This window comes from Melanerpes formicivorus, unplaced genomic scaffold (genome assembly GCF_026170545.1).
Source record: "Melanerpes formicivorus ecotype bairdi unplaced genomic scaffold, bMelFor1.0.p_v2 SCAF_7, whole genome shotgun sequence".
Taxonomy (NCBI): domain Eukaryota; kingdom Metazoa; phylum Chordata; class Aves; order Piciformes; family Picidae; genus Melanerpes; species Melanerpes formicivorus.
Genome location: NW_027142359.1, coordinates 24,946,176 through 24,968,343, shown reverse-complemented (window position 1 = coordinate 24,968,343; position 22,168 = coordinate 24,946,176). Strand labels below are relative to the sequence as shown.

The following is a 22,168-nucleotide window of genomic DNA, read 5'->3' as shown; positions in this document are numbered from 1 at the left end:
CTTCCTGTTTGATGGAATCAGAGAATGGTTTGGGTTGGAAGGAACCCTAAAGATCATCCAGTTCCAACTGCCACGTACACACACACCATAAGTAGGGACACCTTCCACTAGATGAGGTTCCTCAAGGCCTCATCCAGCCTGGCCTTGAACACCTCCAGAGAGGGGCCATCCATAACCTTCCTGTTCCAGTGTCTCACCACCCTTACTGTAAAGAATTTATTCTGAATCTCCAGTCTTAATTTGCTCTCTTCAAGCCTCAATCCATTCCCTCTCCACTCATCGCTACAAACTCCTGTGAAAATTCCCTGCCCTGCTTTCTTGTAGGCCACTTCATGTACTGGAAGGAAGCAATAAGGTCTCTCTGGAGCCTTCTTTTCTCCAGGCTGACAGCCCCAACTCTAGCAGCCTGTCCCTATAGGGGAGGTGCTCCAGCCCTCTGATCATCTTCGTGGCCCTCCTCTGGTTCTGCTCCAACAGTTTGATGTCCTTCTTGTGCTGTGGGCACAAGGACTGGACACAGTACTCTCACAAGAGCAGGGTAGAGGGGGAGAACACTTTATTTTGTCCTGCTGGTTTGTGGCAGCCTTTTGTGTATTTGGAAATGGTCCACATGTCTGTCATCTTTTCCTCAGACTAATCCTGCAGGATTCCTGCAGTCCTGGGGTCCTGCACAGCCAGACCCCAGGCTGTTCTCCAGAGCCCACTGGAGTCTCTCGATCAGGCCTCACTTTCCGTGCAGCACGGTGCGTAGTGGGGTTGGTACTCAGCAGAGGGTACCCACCTACCACATCCTGCCTACCTTTAAGTGTCCCGGTGGGGTGTTTTGTTTTTTTCACAGCAGCAGAGCCTTGACTCTTTGATTCACTCTACTCCCAGATCTTTATCTGCACCAGGGCTGGCCGACCAGCCAGTTCCCATCTTGTATTTTCACGGATGATTACCCCAACCTAAGTATGGTACTTGGCACCTACCCCCATGGACTTTCACCCTACATTTTTGCCCAGCCTTTTTCCATTTTGTCAAAGGGCATTTTGACTCTGGATCCTGGCCTCCAGAGTGCTCAGGGTCCCCTTTGCCAAAGACGTAAGCATCATTTTTGTTCCTGGCTTTGTGTCACCAGTGAAGGCCACAAAAATTATCTGAGGGCTGGCACACCTCTCCTACAAAGAACGGCTGAGAGTTGGGGTTGTTCAGCCTGAAGGAGGGCCCAGGGAGACCTTATTGTGGCCTTTCAGTACTTAAAAGGAGCCTTATATAAAAGCAGAGGACAGACTTTTTAGCAGAGCCTGCTGTGACAGAACAAGGGGTGATGGGTTTAAACTAAGAAATTCAGACTAGATGGAAAGAGGGTGCTGAGACTCCGGCCCAGGTTGTCCAGAGAGGTGGTAAATGCTCCATCCCTGGAAATATTCCAGGTCAGGTTGGAGAGGGCTCTGAGCAACCTGATCTAGTTGAAGATGTCCCTGATCACTGCAAGGGTGTTGGACTAGATGACCTTTAAAGGTCCTTTCCAATCCAAATCAGTCTGCGATTCCTAAGTGCTCACAGGAGCAGGGCCCGGGTGGGGGACATGTAGCGGGGGTCCTACCCTGGTGTAGTGCCAGCGCTTACTGCAGGCGAGTGGTCAGCGGGATTCATGGGAGCCAACCAAGCCGGCGGGAGGAGGGCGCGAGTGCGGGTGCAGCAGGCGGCCGCATCGCCTTTGTCCCCAGAAGCTGGGAGGCGGCGGGGGAAGGGGAGGCGGCGAGGTGCGGGCCTATGTGGCCGCCGTGCCGTGCAGTGCCGTGCCAGGTTGGGCTGGAGCATGTGCAGCTGCAGCAGGCACCTGGCAGGGAGCCGCAGCGCCGGGGATGTGAACTAGGAGGGGAGGAAGGCCCTTGACTCATCAGATAAATCCAGCCCCGCACGGAGAGCGAAGGCGGAGGAGGAGGCGGCGAGGCGGTGGTGGTGCTGCTGCTGCTGCGGCTGCTGCGAGCAGGGGAGGAGGAGGAGGAGGATGGCGGGGGACAGCGAGCAGCGGCTGGAGGAGCACGGGCAGCCCAGCGGCGGCGAGCCCTTTCTCATCGGGGTCAGCGGTGGCACGGCCAGCGGCAAGGTGCGGGGGGCCCGGCGGCACGGGAAGCCCCGGTGGGGTTGGGTGAGGACGGAGAGGGGGGGGTGGCGGCCACATGGCTGCGCGGCGGGGCCGAGCGGCCGCTACGCCACGTGCGCTGCCCCGCCGGGCCGAGCCGGGCAGACCCGGGCCGAGCCGTGCCTTGCCGAGCCGAACCGAACCGAACCGAGCCGGGCTATGCAGCGGCGGGGCCAGGCGGGATCGCTTTCTCCCTGCCCCGGGCGGTGCACGCTGCGGCCCGGGCAAGGACGAGCCGATGGAGAGAGCGTGGCCGCGGAGGCCTCTGCCCGGGAGACCCGGGGACACGTGGAGGGGGGTGTGGGGTGGGTGCAGGTTTTACTCCTTCTGCTTTTAACGGGACCCTGCTCCCCTCAGCCTCGCCGGGGTGGAGGGGTGCCGGAGGACAGCGACTGGGGCTGTGGGCTCTGCGGGGCGTGGGAGCCGACATCCACCACTACCTCCTTTATCCCCGCAAATTCCTCGAGTCGTGTGTCCCCCGCCACCCTCTCGCAGTGTCCCCGCTGGGGCGATGCGGTTATTTAATGGCTTTTTTTAATGGTAGCGATAGTGCGGTCGGGGGGTGGGGGTGGGGGGGAAGGGGGGAGGGTGGCTGTGCTCTTTTATGCCTAACTTTGGGGGGCCAAGAGTGGAGATCCCGCAGCAAATGCTGACTCACAACGGCACAACGACCTCCCTGCTGCGCCCGGGAGGGGATGGCCCTTGGCAGCGGCGAGGCTGGGGGCAGGGGGTGGCTGGGGACCAGCAGCCCCGGCCCCGGGGTTAATGCGGGTTTTCATCGGAGGATTGCTACACCCAAACCGCAGCGCAGGGCAGCTCCAGCGACAGCGCGGCTTTTCTCTTCAGCTGTTTCACAGAGTGGGATTTGCTTTATTTACTTAACCTAAGCTAGGTTCATGCTTATCCTCATATGACAAAAAAAAAAAAAGGAAGAAAAAAAATTACTTATTTTTCCTTGTGTTATTTAAGAGCAGTAAATCAAATCCAAAGCTCTCCTTTGCAAGGCAGCACAGACATTCTACCTGCCTTTTTAACAGAGCTATGAAATAGGTTTGGAAGTGCAATGGCTTTGAAATATTTCTTGCAAAGGGAACTGGATGTGGGCTGTCACGGGAGGAAAACAGAGCCTCGTATCTGGGTTGGTTCTTGTTTAGAGGGGCACCCTTTTTCTCTTGAAGATGGCCTTACCCAACTACTGTGCCTCAGCCCTGAACTGCTTTAAATATGTTTCTCTAAATGCCCTATTGATTCTTGGACTGCTGTTGCTACTGCAAGGAGGAAGAACCCAGATAGAACAGGAGAGGGATGGTGAGAGAGGATGCAGTCTCCTCCATTGGGAACCAAAGCTGGATTGTTCCTGCAGTACAGCTCCTGGTGACTCAAACATGCTGGGTTTGTCTGCTCCCTGATGCGTGGGTCTGCCTCTCTCTAGCTGTCCCAATAACATCGTGTCTGGCACTGCTGAACTGTTACATCTCTGAATGCAGTGTCTCTGGCCCACAAGGTAAAAGCAGTGATTACAGTACAATGCGCCACAGTTGGTCTCGACTTCAAAGGGAAAATGCTCAAGGAGCAGCAGGCTGCCTTGGGAAAAAGAATTAGGGAAATGGCTCTTTCTAGCAAGGGAGATGTACTAACTGACTTTTCCTGTCTCTCAGCTACAATTTCCTCCCCTCTAGTGATTGCTGGCTGCTAAAAAGCTCTGTGCAGTGCTGCCTGGTGAAGGGTATCAGGCAGAACAGTACAAAGTTTGTAGGGAGAGACTGCAAAGAACATGCTGGCAAAAAATTGCAAACACTCAGAAGTAACAGGAGGAAAGGTCCTAAGGCTTGTGCATACAGACCCTCCAGTTCCTGTTTGATGCTGCTGCGAGGCAGGGATACAGAGGGGCTGTCCTCCATCTGATCAGTGACAGTGCCCTGTGCCAGGTGATGTTGAGTGCTGCAGCCTGCTCAGGGAAAGCAGTGGTGGGGCTGGTGTGGTGTGCTCTGCTAAGGGCTTGCCTGCATCTGAAATCCAGCCCAGAGGCTGCTGTGCTGGCTCTGGGTGAAAACAAAATGCTTCTAGAGGGAAAGTGAGGCAGGCACCTTTCCCACTGGGAAAGTGGCAAATCCATCCAACTGGCCTTCACACCAATTGAGGGTTGTTGTCATAACACACCCCTTTGGCAGAATACCAGTTTGAAGATAACGGAGGGCATTTGCCTTCCAAGGCCCCCCCCAGCTCCTCCCACTGATGCTTTTGAGTCTAAGATGGGAAAAGAGGCCCTGCAGTTGCCTGCCCCCCTCTCCTTCTCGGTGTACCAGCACAGCCAGGCTGTGGAAGGAAGGAATCCTGTTTGTAGCTTGCCACAACTTGTTGTGTGGTGCCTTGGGAAAGCTGGCACCCAAAGCAGCCAACCTTCCCAAAGAGCACTGGGGAGTGTTTGGCTGGTAGTTTTTACAGGCAGAGTGGTGAGAAGTCAAAATCAAAAGCTGACTACTGTTCCCTAGTGAGCAGAAGAGGCTTGAGCAACTTTCAGTGCTCAAACAGGAGGCAGAAACCTGAGCACTTTGCTGGTTTGGCCCTTCAACGACGTCTGGCCTGTGCTGGGAGTAAAACTAGGGAGCTGCAGAGGTCCTGGGCAGCCTGCGATGCTGCAGCTGCTGTAGAGGGCAGTGCCAGCTGCATGGTGGCTGTTTCGGATTGGCCCAGCTGGGGCGGGCTCCTCACAAAAGCTTGCTAGGAGGCAGCATGTCTCCTATTGTCCCCTGAAATCCAAGCACTGTGTATCCTGGGCAAAGCTTGCTGCAGTCTCCTGCTGTGGAGATGACATGGCATTAAGACCCCATCCTGTGCCAAAGCTGGAGAGGACTGCAACTGCCTCACTCCCTCAGAGGGATTTCCAAAGCTTGTTGTAATATTTTCTTTCATCTTTATGCTTTCAAGTGCTCTGCTGAAGTTCTTGCATGCTTCTTATACCCATGATCTTTGTGCTAACAGTTTCTTCCCTTCCTCCCACAAGAAGACTACCAAGGACTGCAGCATGCAAGGCAGGCAGCCAGGCTGCAGGCTGGAGGAAAATTCAGCAAACCAACTACTGAGATGAGCTGGAAAGTGTTGGAATACCTTCTTATGTTCTTCACATGTCCTCGCTTCACCTTAGCTCCTGAGACCTTGTAGCTCTGCTGGCAATGCTGGGTGGCTCACTCCCAAGAGCAGTGGGAGCATCTGGTGCTGGGGTGGTTGCAGGGGTGGGGAGAGCTCTTCGAACTTGGGCTAAAGCATTAACTGGTTGTCCCCACAAGCCACAAAACAAAGTGCTGATTGCCACCTTCCAACAGGAGCTTGTAACACGCGACAGATTTACAAAGGCCTGAACACTTTAGCTGGCTGTCTGGCCTTCAGACTAGTGAGGTCTGAATCTGAGTGCCAACGTGGCCCTGTGGCTGCATCATTTGGATCTTGAGGTGGCACATAAAGTAGGAAATGTGCATTTGAACAAGCAGCTTGAGAGTTTCCAGACTGCAGAGCACTGAAATTGCAGTGTGTGCTCAGCTAGGTGAATTCTTACTGTTAACCAGATGGGCACTTCTGCTTGAAACACTAAAAACACCATCTGAGGATGAGCTGGTTGCCTAGGCTGGAGAAAAATGGTGTCACCCAGCTAGGGTGGGACAGCCAACATGTTGGGCCCCAGGGAAGCAGTGGCTTCAGTTACAGCACATCTCCACATAAGGCAGTTGCCTTTCCACATGGGGCTCAGTCTACATGGACCTCAGTCTCCTACACTAGCAAGGGCTAAGAACTAGTCCTAGCACCCTCTGTGTCACAGCCACCACGTCACTACCTGGGTATCAGGCAGAGAAGCCCAGGGAAGACCCTGCAGTGAGCCAGGAGGGAACTACAGGAGGGTGACTAGCAGAGATTGTGGCAGTCCTGTGTGGGTTTAGCACCATTTCCTGGTGACGCTCATTCCGTGGCTGGCAGAAGCCCTGAATCACAAGGTCTGACTCGTTAAATGCTGGTGTCAACGTGTGCTAGAGACTCATCAAACTTTCTAGTAGAACATTATTCTGTGCCAGCCCCTGATCAAACTGATACACAAGTTGTTTTGATGGGTCAGCTCTTTCTTCTGGTTGACTATGTGCAAGTTCGTTATGGAGTTTACCATAGTCCCATGGGCTCAGCCAGCTCCAGGCTATGGAGTTTGCAGCAGGGGCTCGAGAGAAATACCCTGGGTCTAAAACCAGTGGATTGGGAGGGATTATGTTAGAACACTTGTTTTCCTCCCCACATGTAATCTCTGCTCAGATCCTGGCTGTTGGTGTGTGCTTGTTTATACTCCAGCTCAGGACTGCTGATCACAGGCAGAGCATCCCAGGGTGAGTGAATAGAAACCTGGCTATCCCAGTCCTGGACTGGTTGGCCCATGGCTCATAAAGGGAAGGGCAGGAATGGTGAACCTGCCTGGGAAAGCGCTGGGTGGAGGCCTTGGCTTTTGGTACGAGAATAGCAAGTTTCCAGTCCCAGTGCTGCCACATGAATGTGCTCCATTAGGACTGGAAAGGATGGCATGGGTCATGAACTAGCTCTCTGTAGTTGCAGGCAGATATTTAATAGATGTTTTGGGACCCTTCCCAATCTGATGTGTGTTCTGTGTCACCCCAGTCCACCAAGTACACCATAAGCAACCTTAGAAGGAGAGACCAAAATGCCATAACTAGTGGGCTGCAGGAGATAAGCTGGAGAGAAGAGCAGTATTGCCAGGGCTCCTGATTTCAGGAACCCAATTGAGTTCCCTGTGATCCCTGGAAAGGGAACCATGCTATAAGGGACATGAGAGAAATGCAGCAAGTAATCCCAGTGGTCTCTGATGCTGTGATCTTAGGGAAAAGCCTGCCAGATCCCAAAAGAGACTGCTTTATCCACAAGCATGTGATGAGGACACCCCAGTGAGGTTCCTGCACATGCAAAGCCTGCTCACATCCAGATTCTACAGAAAGGGGGGTATGTTAGTGGTGTTCCCTGACATAAACTTTGGGTTTCTGTCTGGTGGGAGCACAGGCAGGACTGTTTCAATCTGTCCTTGCTGCTGGCTGTAGCAAGGGCATTGCTCTGCTGAGGACTTTCCTCATGATGAGCAGCATTTTGGCTCAGGACAAGCAGCCTGCAGTGATGGCAGGAGTCTGTGCCTCTTCCTTCCACACTGGAGTCCAACAGATATCTCCCCTGGTAAGTTTTGCTCTTGGCACAGCCCTTGTTCCTTTATCTACTTCTGAGGGGACTGGCAGCTTCAGCGTCTGGGCTGGAATTACTTTATCTGGAGTACACCACTTTTGGAAAGTGACTTGTCTGTAACTATAAAGGATGGTAGGTCCTCTCTGCTGCTCTCTTGGGAGCCAAGTGAGCACTTCAGTGTAGACACCCCTCTGCAGCGCCAGGCTCCATGGGAATGGTTGGCCTGCTCTTCAGTGAGAGGTTTTTAGCACACACAACAAGGCTCATGGAGTCCTCTTAGCCCAAGACAGGACTTAATCAGCCAGGGGCAGAAGTGCTCATAACTGCCCCTCTATGCTGCAGCAAACACAGTATCACTCAAAAGTATCACTCACGTTCCTGCCTGATACTTTCAGATGGTAGTTAACTGTAGCACTGTCCATCACCTTTCTCTCTAATACTTATCTGAAGTCCTAATTCACTGGCTGATCAGAGCTACCCAAGAGGGATTGTGTGATAATCTGCAGAATAATATTGAGGAATTACTCAATTCCTGAAGAATATCTGAGCAGCTGTCTCTAGGCCATAGGTGAATGTGAATTAAATATGTAATGTAATTAATAGCTTTCAAATAAATGTCATGGGTAGGGCTCCAAACACCTATCTGATGAGTTTCTCCCCCTTTGCACCAGCTCTCTCCATGTGGGAAAATATGCTGCAGTTCTTGCTCAGGTCCCCCCTGTATCATCTTATCCCATCAGAATAAAGCTGTGTTTTCTTTCCTTAAACAGTGGTTATTTGTCTGCTTGGTTCAGAGGAGAAATCCTACAAGGGAAGCTGCAGCTGCTTCTGTTTAGGAATAACATCTCTGAGCTTGCTTCTTGCTCTGTGTTGTGCAGATAGCTCCTTCTCAACAGTCTGTGTGTGGTTGTGGGTTGGTTTGCAGAGCTTTCCCAGGGAGCAGCTGCAGTGCAAAGTCTGGGGGAGTGCAGCTCAGTAGGTTGCAGCCACTTGCTCAAACCTGGAGCTGAGTTCCCCTTGCTGCCGTGTCTGGAAAGTCATGAACGATAGCGGAGAGGTCAGCCTGCACGTTTGGTAAATCCTGCATTGGTTTCATGTGGTTGACATGGGAAAGGTCTGCCTGGCAACCACGGAGGCTCAGGGGCTGCTGTGTCCTGTCTATATTTAGTTTTAAACAAGTTCTGGAGGAGGGAAAGGCTTTTGCTTGAGAAAGCACCCTGCTGCTGTGGTGCGCTGTGGCTGCATTGCCATCAGTGTTCACCTGAGGTCAAGGTGAGGTGTGCATGGACAATGTAGGTCTGGGGAAAGGCCTGAGTGGAGGCAAGGAGCCTCTCCCTGCAGGTGGGATGTGTCACGTAGGGATGGGGCTCAGATTTCAGGGTTTATGCACTGGGATTCATCTATAGCATGCCATCTTCTTCATCATCCTCTTTGCCTCTACACACCCTTCTCAAAGAAGAAACCATTGCTGCCTTTTCCCCTTGGAGGAGCAGTTAGGAATTGGCAAAGGAAAGAATCTGAGCCCAGGCTGTCCCTTCAAGTGGGTGCTGAGTACATGTGTCAGCACTTTGTGTCCCCTGGATTACTGTGCATCCAGGCTGGTTGCACTTCAAAGTCATACTTTGGTCTTGGTCTTTCTGGGCACCTGCAGGCCTCCCTAGAACCTCGCTGGCATTTCCATTTACCAGTGGCTTTTCCACACTTCTGGTGAACATCAGTCAGATTATGTATGCAGGGGTGGTTTGGGAGAAGGGGGCTGAAGCGGAGGACATGTGTAACTCGTTTGGAGGGACACTTCCTGAGCCTGGGAGTTTCTGTTCCCACTGCTTAGGGGAATTTGTAACCTCTGTGTTCCTGGTTCTTCTTCCTCCTTAATGTAGGGTATTTATCGACCAAGGGGAAAAATCTGCTTCTGCAGCTCTAGGAGGCATTTGCTCTGGCACCAGGGAATGCCCCTCAGGAACCATTCTTGTTTCCATCACAAATGGTCGTTAGAAAAGGAAGAACCTTCACTTAGACCTGGCTGAGGCTTGCTGCCCCACTAATGCAAGCTGCCTGCAGCCCCTGGGTTAGAGGAATGTGCCGTATCCTCTGTTGTCTTTATGTCCTACTGCACTTAGGTAATTATAAGGTACAAGCAGTGCCCTGGCACTTCTGTGGGACCAAGGTGACATAGGTGTCACCTTGTGGGGAAGAAGAGGAAACAGAGAATGGGCTCTTTCCAGAACCCAGAGATGACATCCCTACCCATCTGGGCAATGCAGTATGCTGACCCTGAGTTTGGTCCTGAGGGCAGGATGTCCTTGTGATCATTTTCCTCCACTACTTCTGTTACTCTCCAAAATCTACCAGAGAAAAAGGAGCAATCTGTAGCATCTTCTTGGATGCTTTGGCAAGAGGCACTTGTCACTGCAGGGCACTGGGTGGTAATAATGCCAGGATATGCTCTGATCCTTTTCTTGGGCCCTAGTGGGAAGACATGTCCTTGTCTTCAGCTGCTGAGAGTGACTTTCTCCTTGGGTTTTTCTCAACATCAAGTGTCTTAAGTTTCATACCATAGGGTATGAAACATGAGGGTGATTTTCAAAGATGATGGGACTCTCTTCTCCACTTTCCATGATCAGTAGACTAGAGATTAGTGTGTGTGTAAGGCAGGAGAAAGTCTGTCAGGAACTGTCTGATGCCCTCAAATGATTATGTGATCCATCCACATGCTGAGGTCCAAGGGGAGAATGTAGTGCAGCTAGCATGTTGCTTTCACTGATGGAAAGGAGCCCTGCTGCCTCCCATGGGCTGGGAGAAGCAGTTTCTGGTGCAGATTTGTGTGGAGCCTGCTGATCTACAGGCTGGAGATCTGGATGGCTGCACTGGAAAGTGCTTTATTACTAATTGAAAGGGCCTGGGAAGTTTGGTGTCCTTGTCAGCAGTGGCCAAAGCTGAATCCTGCTGTGCTGTGTCTCCTCGCTGCCTGGGCAGCATGGCAAGGCAGCAGTGTCCAGGAGAGTGAGAGAGGAGGAAAAGTGGAGGAGAGGCACTGTGCATGCCCTGGTTTTGTGAAACCTACGGGATACAGCTGGAAAAGCCATAGGGCTAAGAAGCTTGTGGGGAAGAAGAAGAAACAGAGAAGGGGCTCTGGCTTTGTGTCTGCTCGAGCTGGAGGGTGAGTGACTTGCACTGACATGCAGTTCTTTGTTCTGGGTGGTAGCAGCTTGCTGCAGGGCAGGGCTGCCCCAGCAACTTGCCAGCTGTGAGAGGGAGGAGAAGGTGGGGTGCTCAGGGAGACCCCATCTCTGACCCAGACCCTGAACTCGTGCCCAGGGCCACAGGGACTGCTGTTGGGCAGCCCGATCCAGTTCACTCTGCAGCAGGGCTGTGTGCGGAGGCTCTCCAGCCAGGCTGGGGCTGACTCACAGCACAGCGGTCACAGCCAAGTCAGGTCAGCCTGGCCTGGAGGGAAAGAGACAGTCTCTGGGGATGGGAATGCCGTCAAATCTTCCAGCTTCTCAGGCAAACAGCTTTGCCCTCTGCCTGCTGGGGTGACCTCCTCTGCCAGGCATGCATTCCCCCTCCCTGTTTCCTCTCACCACTGCTTTCTTCAGCTCTGCATCTGGAGGTTGCCAGCTGGGTATAGAGCAGATGGCTGAGCCAGCAGGGAGATGGGATCATGGAAAGAGCCATGGGCAGGCTGAGGAAGGCAGGCTGGGACAAGCAAACCTCCCTTTGCAAAGCAAGAGCACTCAGTGGGGAGAGTACTTGTGGTAACCGAGTCCAGGAGTGGCTTATCTTGGCATCTGCAGCAAGTGTGATTGAAGCAGGTCAGTTTGGCACCAGGAACATCTGCTTCTCTCTGAGCTGTGGGGCTGATGGGCAGGGCACCTGCAGGCAGCAGAGCACTTCCCCCACCAGCCTGACCTTGGCTCTTGCTGGCCGGGGCAGGCATGCAGGCTGCCAGTTGGTGATGCAGTGAGCACCGCTGTGTTGCACAGCGGCCAAGGACTTGTATGACTAAGGAGAAAAGAAGCTATCTTTGGGATTTGTCCCCCAAGCTGTGCTCTGATTCATGTCGCAATGGCGAGGTCTGGTGTGACCCTTGGCCATCCAGGCAGTACCTGCTGCAGTGCCAGCAGAGAGTGGATGCCAGCCACCGGCACCCAGCCTGCTCCATGCGGTGTGCGAGGTGCTGGTCCCTGTGCCATCAGCGTTCATGGGGATCTTGCATTGGCAGTCAGAGCCACGTGGCTCTTCAGACACTAGCTCCATGGTGCCTGTAGCCTTGCTGTGCCAAGAGGCACCAGAATATGCTCACAGCTACTCCTCTCAGCCCTGGCAGCTGTGGCAGAGATCTCCAATAATGTCCCAGGGCCCTCTTCCTGGTATCTTTTCATCTTGGACTTTGTTGAGGGTATGAAAACAACCTGACAGTCCCTCTCTGAGGACTTTCCCTCCCAGCCCATGCTGTGCTGGACCAGGGCTGGGGGAACCAAGGCACTGAGGTTGCCTCCCAGAGAGGAGACTCGGCCATGGTGTCACATCCAGTTCTGTTCCCTGGGAAACTGCTGGGCAGACTGGAGCTGGCTGTGGAGAAACTGGAAGTGCAGCTGAACCTAGGCAGCAGCCAACTGGTTTCCTGCTTCCATCTGTGCCCAGAATAGGAGTTGTGGGCAGACGATAGGGGGAGAGGAGAGTGAGGTAAGGAGCAAGTTTGGTGATGCTTTCATGCTGAAGGGCCCCATGGTGATGCCTCTGGAACACATTTCTCTCAGTGGCTTTGGGCTTTGCCTTTGAGGGGACCACAAGCTCATGGCTGGAGGTCCAGCAAGCAGTGCCCCACACACCCAGGAATGGCTGTTACCTGGGGACATTCTCCTTGCATGGCTCAAATGCTCCTTGCCACTGACTTGCTTCCTCTGCTTTTCCTTTCCCAGTCCTCAGTATGCTCCAAGATCGTCCAGCTGCTGGGCCAGAATGAGGTGGACTACCGCCAGAAGCAGGTGGTGATTGTGAGCCAAGACAGCTTCTACCGGGTCCTCACCTCAGAGCAGAAATCCAAAGCACTCAAAGGCCAGTTCAATTTTGACCACCCAGGTGAATGGAGAACAGCCCTGGGACTCTGCCATGTGGTGGGGGGCAAGAGCTGGAGCGGGACCCCTCGCTCCACCAGCAAAGAGCCTTGCATGGACATTGGGACTCAGCATCTGTATGGGGCAGGAGTGGGTGGCTTAGTTAAGCTCTTGTAGAGCTGGTTGCATCCCTGACAGGGTGGCTGGTGGCCACTTGTGTGCCCTGCAGTATAACCTCTGTCTCTCTTGGGAAAGAAACTGCCTTTAAGGTGGAGTATTTGGGATGAAAAGGGGCAGGGTGTGAACCTTCAAACTCCTCAAGACACTCCTTTTCTCCCAACAAAACCATCCTCCAGTTTGAAAACCTATCACTGGGTTAGGAACAGGTAGATCTGACCTGACTATCCTCTGGAGCCAGCAACTCTGTGTCCCTCCAAGGAGGGAACCATCTTGGGCAGCTGCTCTGCAAACCTCTCCACTGAGGAGGTCATGCCCTGTTACTACAGCAGGGACTCTTTGAACCTTCTCCAGGCTGGGTGGGGAAATTCCAGAGCCACTGTATCTTCATCCCCATGAGGACAATGGCTAGAGGCAGCAAGCTCTGAGCAAACAGAGCACTGTCTGTCCAGCAACTTGAGACTGAAACACTGCTCCAGTCTCTCTGGGGGCTGGAGCCCTGGAGGAGATGCTTTCCCAAGTTCAGACTGTCAGTGCCACCATACAAGGGCTGTATTGATCTCTGTGGGCCAGATTCCAGACTGGTGCAAAGCAGCAAAGCCCTGGGTGCTCTGGGAGAGCTGGACCTTGCTACAGCCATGGAGATGTGTAGGGACTTCCTCCCAGTTCTGTGCCTCTGTCTGTCCCCAGTGCAGGGTGCCAGCAGCTCAGCTTCTGGTGGGTGGGAGAGGTTGCAAAGCTGCCTCAGGTAACGTTTGCTCTCTCCTCAGATGCCTTTGACAACGAGCTGATCGTGAAAACACTCAAAGAGATCACAGAAGGGAAGACGGTCCAGATTCCTGTCTATGACTTTGTCTCCCACTCCAGGTCTAACAGCTGCTCCTGCTGTGCCTCTGCTAACGCCCCGCAGCGCAGCACGCAGCCCTGCCAGCACAGACTGCCTGCCCCTTTGCTTGTGCCCGCTCTTAGACGCCTAAACGTGCCAACCAACAGTTTCCATCCTGACTACTCCAAACCCCTTGCTCAGAGGATCCAGGGCAGATAGAGGCACAGCCTGGGGGTCTGGAAAGCTGCACAGCCAAGCAGTGGCATCCAGCAACATACAAGCATGAGAGTGGAGGCGGGGTTTACGGTCCCCATTTTCTTCCCTCATCCATGCTTCCCCTCTCCATAAACTCTGTGTTTGCAGCTTTGACAAGTATTCCAGGCTCAAATGCCAGGAAAGGAGGAGAACAACAGTTCCTACTCCTATAGCTCTTACGTTGCATGTGTTAAGCCTAGTTTTGCATGCCTGTGTGGGTCATGGATGTGACCATGCTCCATTTCCCACAAAAGCACCGTGGTGCCAGGGAAGTGCTGCCTGGCTCCTAGGCGAGCAGAGCTGGCCCTTGCAGGTTCACAGGGGTCAAGCCCCATGCGTAGGCTTTCTGGGCTTTACAGCTTGGCACATAGAACACCTGCAAGCAGCAGCTGGTTGAGGCTTGGGGAGAATGGCTAGTCTGCTTCCTGCTCTGCCATTTGTTCTTCTAGGAAGCATACCTATGCCATGGATTCCCTTCACCACAGTAGGGTAGGTCCGCCCTCTTCTTGGTCACCCTTCTGGTGCCACAGGGATGTCCCAGGGTTGGAGCAGTGCCTAGGAGCACCGCTGTTCCCCAGCACCTCCTTTCTTGGCTTGTTTCCTGCCACTAGCATATTTTGACTCTTCTTTCCTCTGCTAGGAAAGAGGAGACGGTGACTGTCTACCCTGCTGACGTGGTGCTCTTTGAAGGCATCCTGGCCTTTTACAGCCAGGAGGTGCGCGATCTGTTCCGCATGAAGCTCTTTGTGGACACGGATGCAGACACCCGGCTGTCCCGCAGAGGTGAGGCCCAAACATGCCTCATGCAGCAGGGACAGAAATATCACTTAATCTGGGCAGCTGGTTGCAGAGGCAGGTGACAGTGGCCAGAGCAGAAATGGAACTGGCACAAAGCTGTGCTGCTGCTAGCAGAGACAGGCAGCTTTTCCTCCCCAGTGCATGTCACACAGGGCAGCTTATGGCAGTGAAGAGCACTTTGCTCTGTGTCTCTCAGGATTCAGTGGGGTTTTGCTGCCTTGTCTGGATTCCTCCTTTGATGCATGCAGCAGTATGACTACTGAGCGTGCTGTGTCCTCACATGGCCCTGCGGCACCAGCCCGGTGCCATCAGCTGAATGGCAGCTAGTGCTGGCCAGCTGGTACCAGCAGGGAAGGGCACAATGAGCAAGGCAAAACATCTTCAGAGTTCAATCAGAAGGTGATGCCTGATGGGTCTGCTCAGGACCTAGAGTATGGGGGTGCTTTGAAGGTAACATTTGGAGGTGAGGGTGTCCATCATGGATGATGCAGATAGGCAGTCCAATTGTACATCTAGGTCTGTGTAAGCACAGCATGGAGCCTCTCTGGTACTTGGCACTGGAGTGATGGCTTTGGGGCAAAGCCCTAGAAACCAGAATATCCCTGCCTAGTACTCCCCGTGTCCAGCTGGCTTGGCTGTTGGTTGCCAGCTGACATAAGAGAGACTCCGACTCTACAGGGTCTTCAAGGCTTGAGGTGCTGTTCACTTCATAGCAGCCTTTAGGAGTAGGGTCACCGATAGAGCACTGGCCTCCTGGATGACTGAGAAAGCATTTGGGGACTTTGGGAGCAAAATTTAGTTCTGTCTGAATTACCCCTACCCCTGCTTAGCTCCAACAGTCTCCACAGGGTATATAGGGATGCAGAAGATGACTTGGAGAAATCCTGTCCACACTTCTGTGCTGTGACGACAGGAGCATGTCTCAAGTGCGTCAGCCTGGGACTGCTTCTGTGCATGGAGCTGTTCCACCCTGCAGTGGAACTGGTCTTGCCTGCCTTCCTGCTGCCAGACAGCTACACAGCCTCCTCTGCTGCTGGGATGTCATCGGTGCTGATTAAAAGCTCTTCTTTACACATCCTTCTTGACCCTGCCCACTGTTCTTGCATGACTCATTCAGGGAGGTGACGGCACAGCCACCACAGGGAGATGCATTAGCAGGTCACAGATAGGCATTTGTGAGATCCTGCAATGTGAGCTTTACTCCTTAAGCAAACTCTGCTGTGCAGGAGCTTGGGTTTACACCCAGACATGGGGTAGCACAGGTTTTTGGCAGTGCCCTGGATCGTGTCTCTGAAGGTAAGGTGCTTCCTCATGCATTTTCAGTGACACATGACTGTGTCCACACCCCAGTCATGCTCTGGAGTGTGTCGTTTGGTCACTTGAGACTTGGTACAGAACTGTGATCTTAGGGCTTGAGAAGTAGTTGAGATCCCATTGACTAAGATTATCCAGCTGCTGACCACAAAACAGAGCTAAAACCCTGTTGTACTGCAGTTGTTTGATAGGGTCCTGAACTACCTGGTCCCTGACCATTCCTGGGCTATTTCTCCTACCCACCATCAGTCTCTAAAAGCCTTGCAAAGGGGCAGCTTGGATGGCTGAGGTGCTGGTCTCTCCTACTTAGGGCAACTCATTGGCCTCCAGATAAGGAATTGACCATTTGGCAGTCTCCTTCCTGGTTTGCCATCAGCAGTTGGCAGGAGCTCTGCAGCAGCAAATCTGTTTACTGTATGTTTCCCTGGAATTTCTGGGAAAGAGCCTCTGTATGAGGTGCTGAAGGGCTATAGTCACATCCCTGGAATATAGCTGGAGGCAGCTTGTAGCAAAAGTCAATATCTTGCATTACAACATGGCCTTGAGTCATCTTGCTCTCCCAGAAGTCCTGAAGAGTTGTAGCAATGGACTTTTCAGCTGGACAGCAGTGGGAGATGAGGTTCCTGGAAATGTAGCTGACAGCTCAGTTAATCAGTACTGCTGGGGTTCATTGTGTGCAACTCACACTGTCCCTGTCTCAGCACCCTTCCCAAGAAAAATGCTGCTACCAGAGTGCAAGGGGCAAGGTCTGTCAAGTGCCTCAAATGGCCTGATCCATGCAAAGCTGATTCTGGCTGAGGTACTTCACTACCCTGTCCTTGAGCATAAAACAAAGACCAAATTGGGTGTCATGTGCATGTTTGGGGCCTGATTTCAGTGATCTCTGCCTGCTGGCTCTGGACAGGTTCCGATTCATCCTTGGGACCTTGGCCTGTCCTGGAACCTCCAGATAGGTTGTGTGGCCTTAGCCTGCTTTGCTGGGACTCCTTGCTGTGGGACCAGGTACCAGGCAGTGGGTGTTTGACTGTTGCTTGTGTAGGTGATTGCCCTGCTGGGGTCTGCCCTGGGAATGGACAGGAGAGCTCTGCCCTGTCAGAACCAGCCCCTGCAGCCTGGGCACTTGCCCTGTGCAGCTGATGGGCCTCCTGCACACCGTGCCAGACTGGCTGTGCTGTAAATGCACCCTCGCTCTGCTCCTTCCCTGCCCCAGAGCTGCCAGCAAACAGGGTGTGGAACCTGAGAAACAGAAGTCTCTCTGGTTTATTTTTCCTTGCCTTTTTTTTTTTTCCTTGCCTTTTTTTTTTTTCCTGTATTGTTTGAGCTGGGGCTTGCTCCTGCTCTCTGGAGAAGGCAAAGAGCAGCCTGAGCTGGGCTGAGCCATTCCTTGAGCAGGCAGGGAGCTGGCACATGTCCTGCTGCCAGCCCTTTTTCTCTTCCATCACCTCCCCTGCACGGGGCTGTTAAAGGGCATGCTGTGTAGCTGCTGGCTGAGGGCAAACAGAGCCATGGGGATGATGCCAAACCAGCACTGGGAGAACAGCACTGTGCTGGCCCTGAAAGCACATGAGCAATGGCTGCTGAGCAGGTCACGCAGGCTGGCAGTGCCATGGCTTGGCTGTGCTTGGCAAGTGGAGAAGGCTCACTCTGAACCCAGTGCCTGGTGCTAGCACACTGGGGAGAAGCCAGCCAGCTACTCGTGGAGAGCCAAGAGCTGTCTGCACAGCCACAGGACTGGTTTGGCTCCTGCTTCAGGATTGAATTCCCGTTGAACTGGGGCACTTGGCCACACTGAAGTGGCTTCAGCCTGGGGATGGCAGTGGCCCAAATACCACGTGCAAACAGCGTGTAAGGCCCAAAGAGCAGAACAAGCAGGAGGCCAGCTTGATTTCCTGCCTCCCGGCTTCCCGCTTGAGCTGATCTCCTCCAAGAACCCCCTCAGCCCCTGGTTGTGAGGTCCTGCTCCATCTTCCCTTTCCACTCAGCTGGGGACAGCACAGGGAGCTTGGCAGAGTTGGCCACCTCCACCTCCCTGGTAGGTTTTACTCTCCTCACCCCTGCAGACTGAGTTAAACTGTACCTTGATGTGTGTATGGTGAACCCCACTGCTTTTCTATTCTTTGGGTGCCTCTGCACAGGGATTACTGAGAGAATGATGCATCCTTAGGCCAAGAGCAGGGAAATGTGACAGAAGTGATGCATGGGCTGAGGCTGGGAACATTCAAGACTGGGGTGACACTGATTACAGCTGGAATGGGCTTGCAGAGATGGGAAGGGAAAGGGCCAAGAAAAGCCCTTGGTCGGGTCAGCCAGCCCTTGGCTCCCAGGAAGGCTTGGAAGCAGGTTAAAAGTGTGTAGCTGGGCTAGGGTGTGCTTGGAAATGAGGGCAGCAGCTTCCAGGAACAGAGTCCTCAGACCAAACACCTGGGTGGCTGGCCAAGGGCTGTGCTGAAGGGAAGGGGGAAGAGCAATTCCTATGTCGGCTCCCAATTGTGCCTTACATCTTCCCTGCAGTGCTACGAGACATCAGTGAGCGAGGCAGGGACCTCGAGCAGATCTTGTCTCAGTACATCACCTTCGTCAAGCCTGCCTTCGAGGAGTTCTGTTTGCCAGTAAGTAAGGCGAGCAACACCAGTAGGAGACTGTCAGAAGTGCCAGCTCCTCAGACAAGTATTTTGTTCCCCAGAGCTCACTCAGCCTGTCCCACCTTGCTCCCTGTCTGAAGGCTCTGGCATAAATGTAGGGGTGGGGGCGTCAATGCTGGCCAGGGCAGGGTGAGATGAAGACTATTTATACAGCCCCTGCCATTCTGGTGAGATCACCATCCCCTTCTGGAAGGTTGATATGGCAAGAGAAACCCCTCCCTGCACAGGGTCTGACAAACCAACATCAGGCAGCTCAGCAGATGCCAGTCTGGGAGGGAAGATCTTTGGTTGCATCTAGCTAGAGAAGGGGAGATCCTTGCCCCCAGGCAGTGTCCACTGTGTCTGCCTTCTCTTTTGGGCTGTCCTGCAGTGCTGCTGGCTTCTTGCTATCTGGATGCTTGAGAGGACTCTATGCTGCAGGAGCTTGCTGTGACCTTGCAGCTTGCATTTCCTGGCTGTTGAGAGGCCAGGGTGTAAAGCAGACACCTTGCTCAGGGACAGGCCTGCAAGATCTGCCTGGAGAAAGGAAGCTACTTGGGGAGATGATGATGCTAGGTTTCCTAGCAGACAGTGACTTTGCACACAGGAAAGCACTGCACTCTTGCAGAACTTGCAGTTGGAACAGTGTGTCTGCAGGAGCAGCCATTACACACCTCTCCTGGCTGTCGTGGGGAGGAGCCTGTGCCTTGGTTCTCAGGCTTTTCAAACATGTGGCAGTTACATGAGGAATTCCTTCTTATTCTGGAGGAACTGATCCAACAAGAGTCCTGCAGCCTGGGAACTGCTAGCCAGCACCTTAGGCAGGAATTGAACCTGTGCCTGCAGTCTCAGGAACATCTCTGTGCCTATGTGGCCAGCTCTGTCATTTCCCATAAGAGGGGCTGATGCTTTCTTTGCTGCAAGATCTTTCCATGGCGCCTAGGCAAGCACCTTTTCTCTGCCTCACTCAGTTGTGGTTCTGGGCACCAGGGCCCAATGTCAGAAAAGCTTTTCCTGGGAGGCAGGTCCAGCTCAGTGGCTTCCCTCCTTGCAAGACCCCAGCAAGGGAAATCCACAGGTTCGCAAAGCAGCACGTGCTGCATCAGTCTCTTCTGTTGAAGAGTCTGTAGGTGGGTGAAATGCAAAACAAGGAGGGTAGAAAATAACTTCTTTGCCCCTACCCACCAGCTTTGCTGTGGCCTGGTCCTAGTTCCAACCTGGTGGTAGGCTCAGCTGGAGAGCAATTGAATGGAGCAGGTTCAGCACAGTCGCTGTTACTTGACTCCTAAACTAGTTCTTGCCAGGTGGTCCAGCACTGAAATGGTCCAGCATATCCAGGTGGTTTTTGATATGGCTGGAAGCACCTGAGGTGTTAGATGACACCCTTCACTCAGCTGCCTGGCTTGTTTACTAGAGGTAAAGCTTGGCTGTCAGGAACCTGATTATCTGTAAAAGCTGACACAAACAGGGCAGGAAACTGCGACTGGCACCTGCAGGTGAAAATAGGTCAGGACTGGTGTCCCAAATCTGACCTTTTTGGCAAGCAGTGCTGGTAGAAAATTCTCTTCCCATCCCAGGCAGATCATATGGCTGTGCCCTGCATGTCCACAGAGCCCAGGCATGCCAACTCTTCCACTTGTGGCAAGTCTGACTAGATTCAGGGGCGAGATTGTTCCCAAAAGCATCAGCTGCTGGAGCCTTGTGATTATGAAACTTTTAATTTCAGGTTTTGGTAGGGTACCTCTTACTGGAATCTGTATGACCTCATGGCAGAGGAGTCAAGGCACACAGCATGGCCCTCAAAACACAATGCAGAAGGCAAATAAGAGCATTCAAAACATATTATCAGCAACGACATACCTCCAAGTGGGTTTGGGTTTGGCAAGGGGAGGGAAAGGATCTGCCCCAACAAGCAGGGACAGTACCCCAGCCTGGTGGCTCTCCACTTTCCCCATAACACAGTGCTCTCTCTCCTCCCAGACCAAGAAGTATGCTGATGTGATCATTCCCAGAGGAGCAGATAATGAAGGTGAGTGGACCCAGACCCTGTCATTACCTCCTCACAGCCATCTGTCATCTGTTGCTATTACGGCAAGGTAGGAGGTATCAGGACCTGACACCAAGATGACTTGGGCCACTGCCACCCAAGATAGTGCTATTACTGCACAGGTGCTCAGATGTTACAGGACAAGGGGTAACGTCTTCAAACTGGAAGAAGCTCAATTTTGATTAAGGATAAATTCTTCCCCATTAGGGTTGTGAGGCACTGGAACAGGTTGCCCAGAGAAGCTGTTAAGGCTCCAAGCCTCGAAGTGTTCCAGGCCAGGTTGGATGGGATCTTGAGACAGCCTGTTCTAGTGCGAGGTGTCCCTGCCCATGGCAGAGGGTTTGGAACTAGATGATCTTTTAAGGTCCCTTCAACCTAAACCCTTCTATGTTTCTATGAGCCTCTCCCTTTTGCTCTTTTCTGGAGTGACTGGAAGTTTGTGCTCCTCTGATCAAGCCTAGGAAACCTTCTATGGGCAATGCCTCCCAGTAACTCCTGGTTCATCCCACACAAAAGGAAATGTGCTTCTGCAAGGCCAGAAAGGCAAACGTGCTTCTGCGAGCCCAGAGGTGCAACTGGGAGAGCCAGATCTGCACCCAGTTGGTGTCACCTTGATCATACCTGAGTGCTGGGCTCAGCTGAGTATTGGGATGAAGTCCTACTGGTGCAGCTTCCCCCTGGAAGGTTGCGGTTCCCCACCACATGATAGAAGGGATTGGGAGCAGGGGAGAGAGCAGAGTGATCCTCTCTGGCTTGCCTCTGTGTCATTTGCAGTGATGCTAACGTGATCTCTCCCCTGTGTCTTTCCCCGCTTTTTGCTCGCAGTGGCCATAAACCTGATAGTGCAGCACATCCAGGACATTCTCAACGGAGGACTCAGCAAACGCCAGAGCAACGGCTACCTGAATGGCTACACTCCCCCCCGCCAGCGGCAGCCCTCAGAGTCCAGCAGCCGGCCTCACTGACCCCGGGCGGCAGGCGCGAGGCTGGGGGCGGCGGGCGCTCGGGCCCTGCCCCTGCCCCTCTGTACATACTGTCCGTTCATTCCCCCTTATCTATTTAAGAAACCAAGACGGAGACGAATGCCTTTAATTTTGTATGTTGGAAATGCCAAATGAGAAGCAGCCGGCTGCTTGGGAGCCTGGACCGCCCACGGCTCCCGGCCTCGCTCAGTAACTCCTCCAGCACAGAACCGGCTATAAATCTCTATAAATATAGAATTGCTCTATTTTTGTGTACATGCAGAACAACGTAAAATTAATTGCCATAAGGTACTTGCCAGGCTCGGTGTTGCTGGGAGGGGGCTGGGAAGAGGGTCCTGGGAATTGTTGGTGTCAGGAGCCTCACCTCCTCACATCCTGAAGAGCACCCAACAGCTGCTTTAGTATCACAGCGATCTCTATCCTGGGGAAGGGATGGGTTGTGGTGGAGGCAGCACCTTGAATGTGACATGGATTTTGTGACTGTGGTGAGGTTGCCTCCTTCTGCTGCTGCTGTTCAGGTGTGAGCAGCCTGGTTTTGGCTGGCATATGCCACTGGGAGTTGGGACAATGATGTGTAACACCTCCCCTGTCTCTGTACCTCCAGATCTCAGTCCTACATGCCCAGTCCTCAGCATCCCCTTCTGTGTCTGACACCCCACCACAGGTGTGGGTCCGCTGTCACCCTCCAGCAAAGTCCCTGGTAGGTAATGTTGGGTATGTCTCACTGCCTGGCTTG

At 53.2% G+C, this 22,168-nt stretch overlaps 1 protein-coding gene across 1 annotated transcript; it reads left to right on the top strand.

The window, feature by feature from the left end:
- Nucleotides 1-1,752: 1,752 nt before the first annotated feature.
- Nucleotides 1,753-21,723, top strand: UCK2 (uridine-cytidine kinase 2). The gene is made up of 7 exons (XM_068141501.1): nt 1,753-2,095; nt 12,277-12,436; nt 13,359-13,455; nt 14,310-14,452; nt 18,293-18,390; nt 20,383-20,431; nt 21,275-21,723. Exons 1-7 carry the CDS (start codon nt 1,997-1,999, stop codon nt 21,412-21,414), a joined length of 786 nt encoding a protein of 261 aa, XP_067997602.1. The 5' UTR covers nt 1,753-1,996; the 3' UTR covers nt 21,415-21,723.
- Nucleotides 21,724-22,168: the final 445 nt, after the last annotated feature.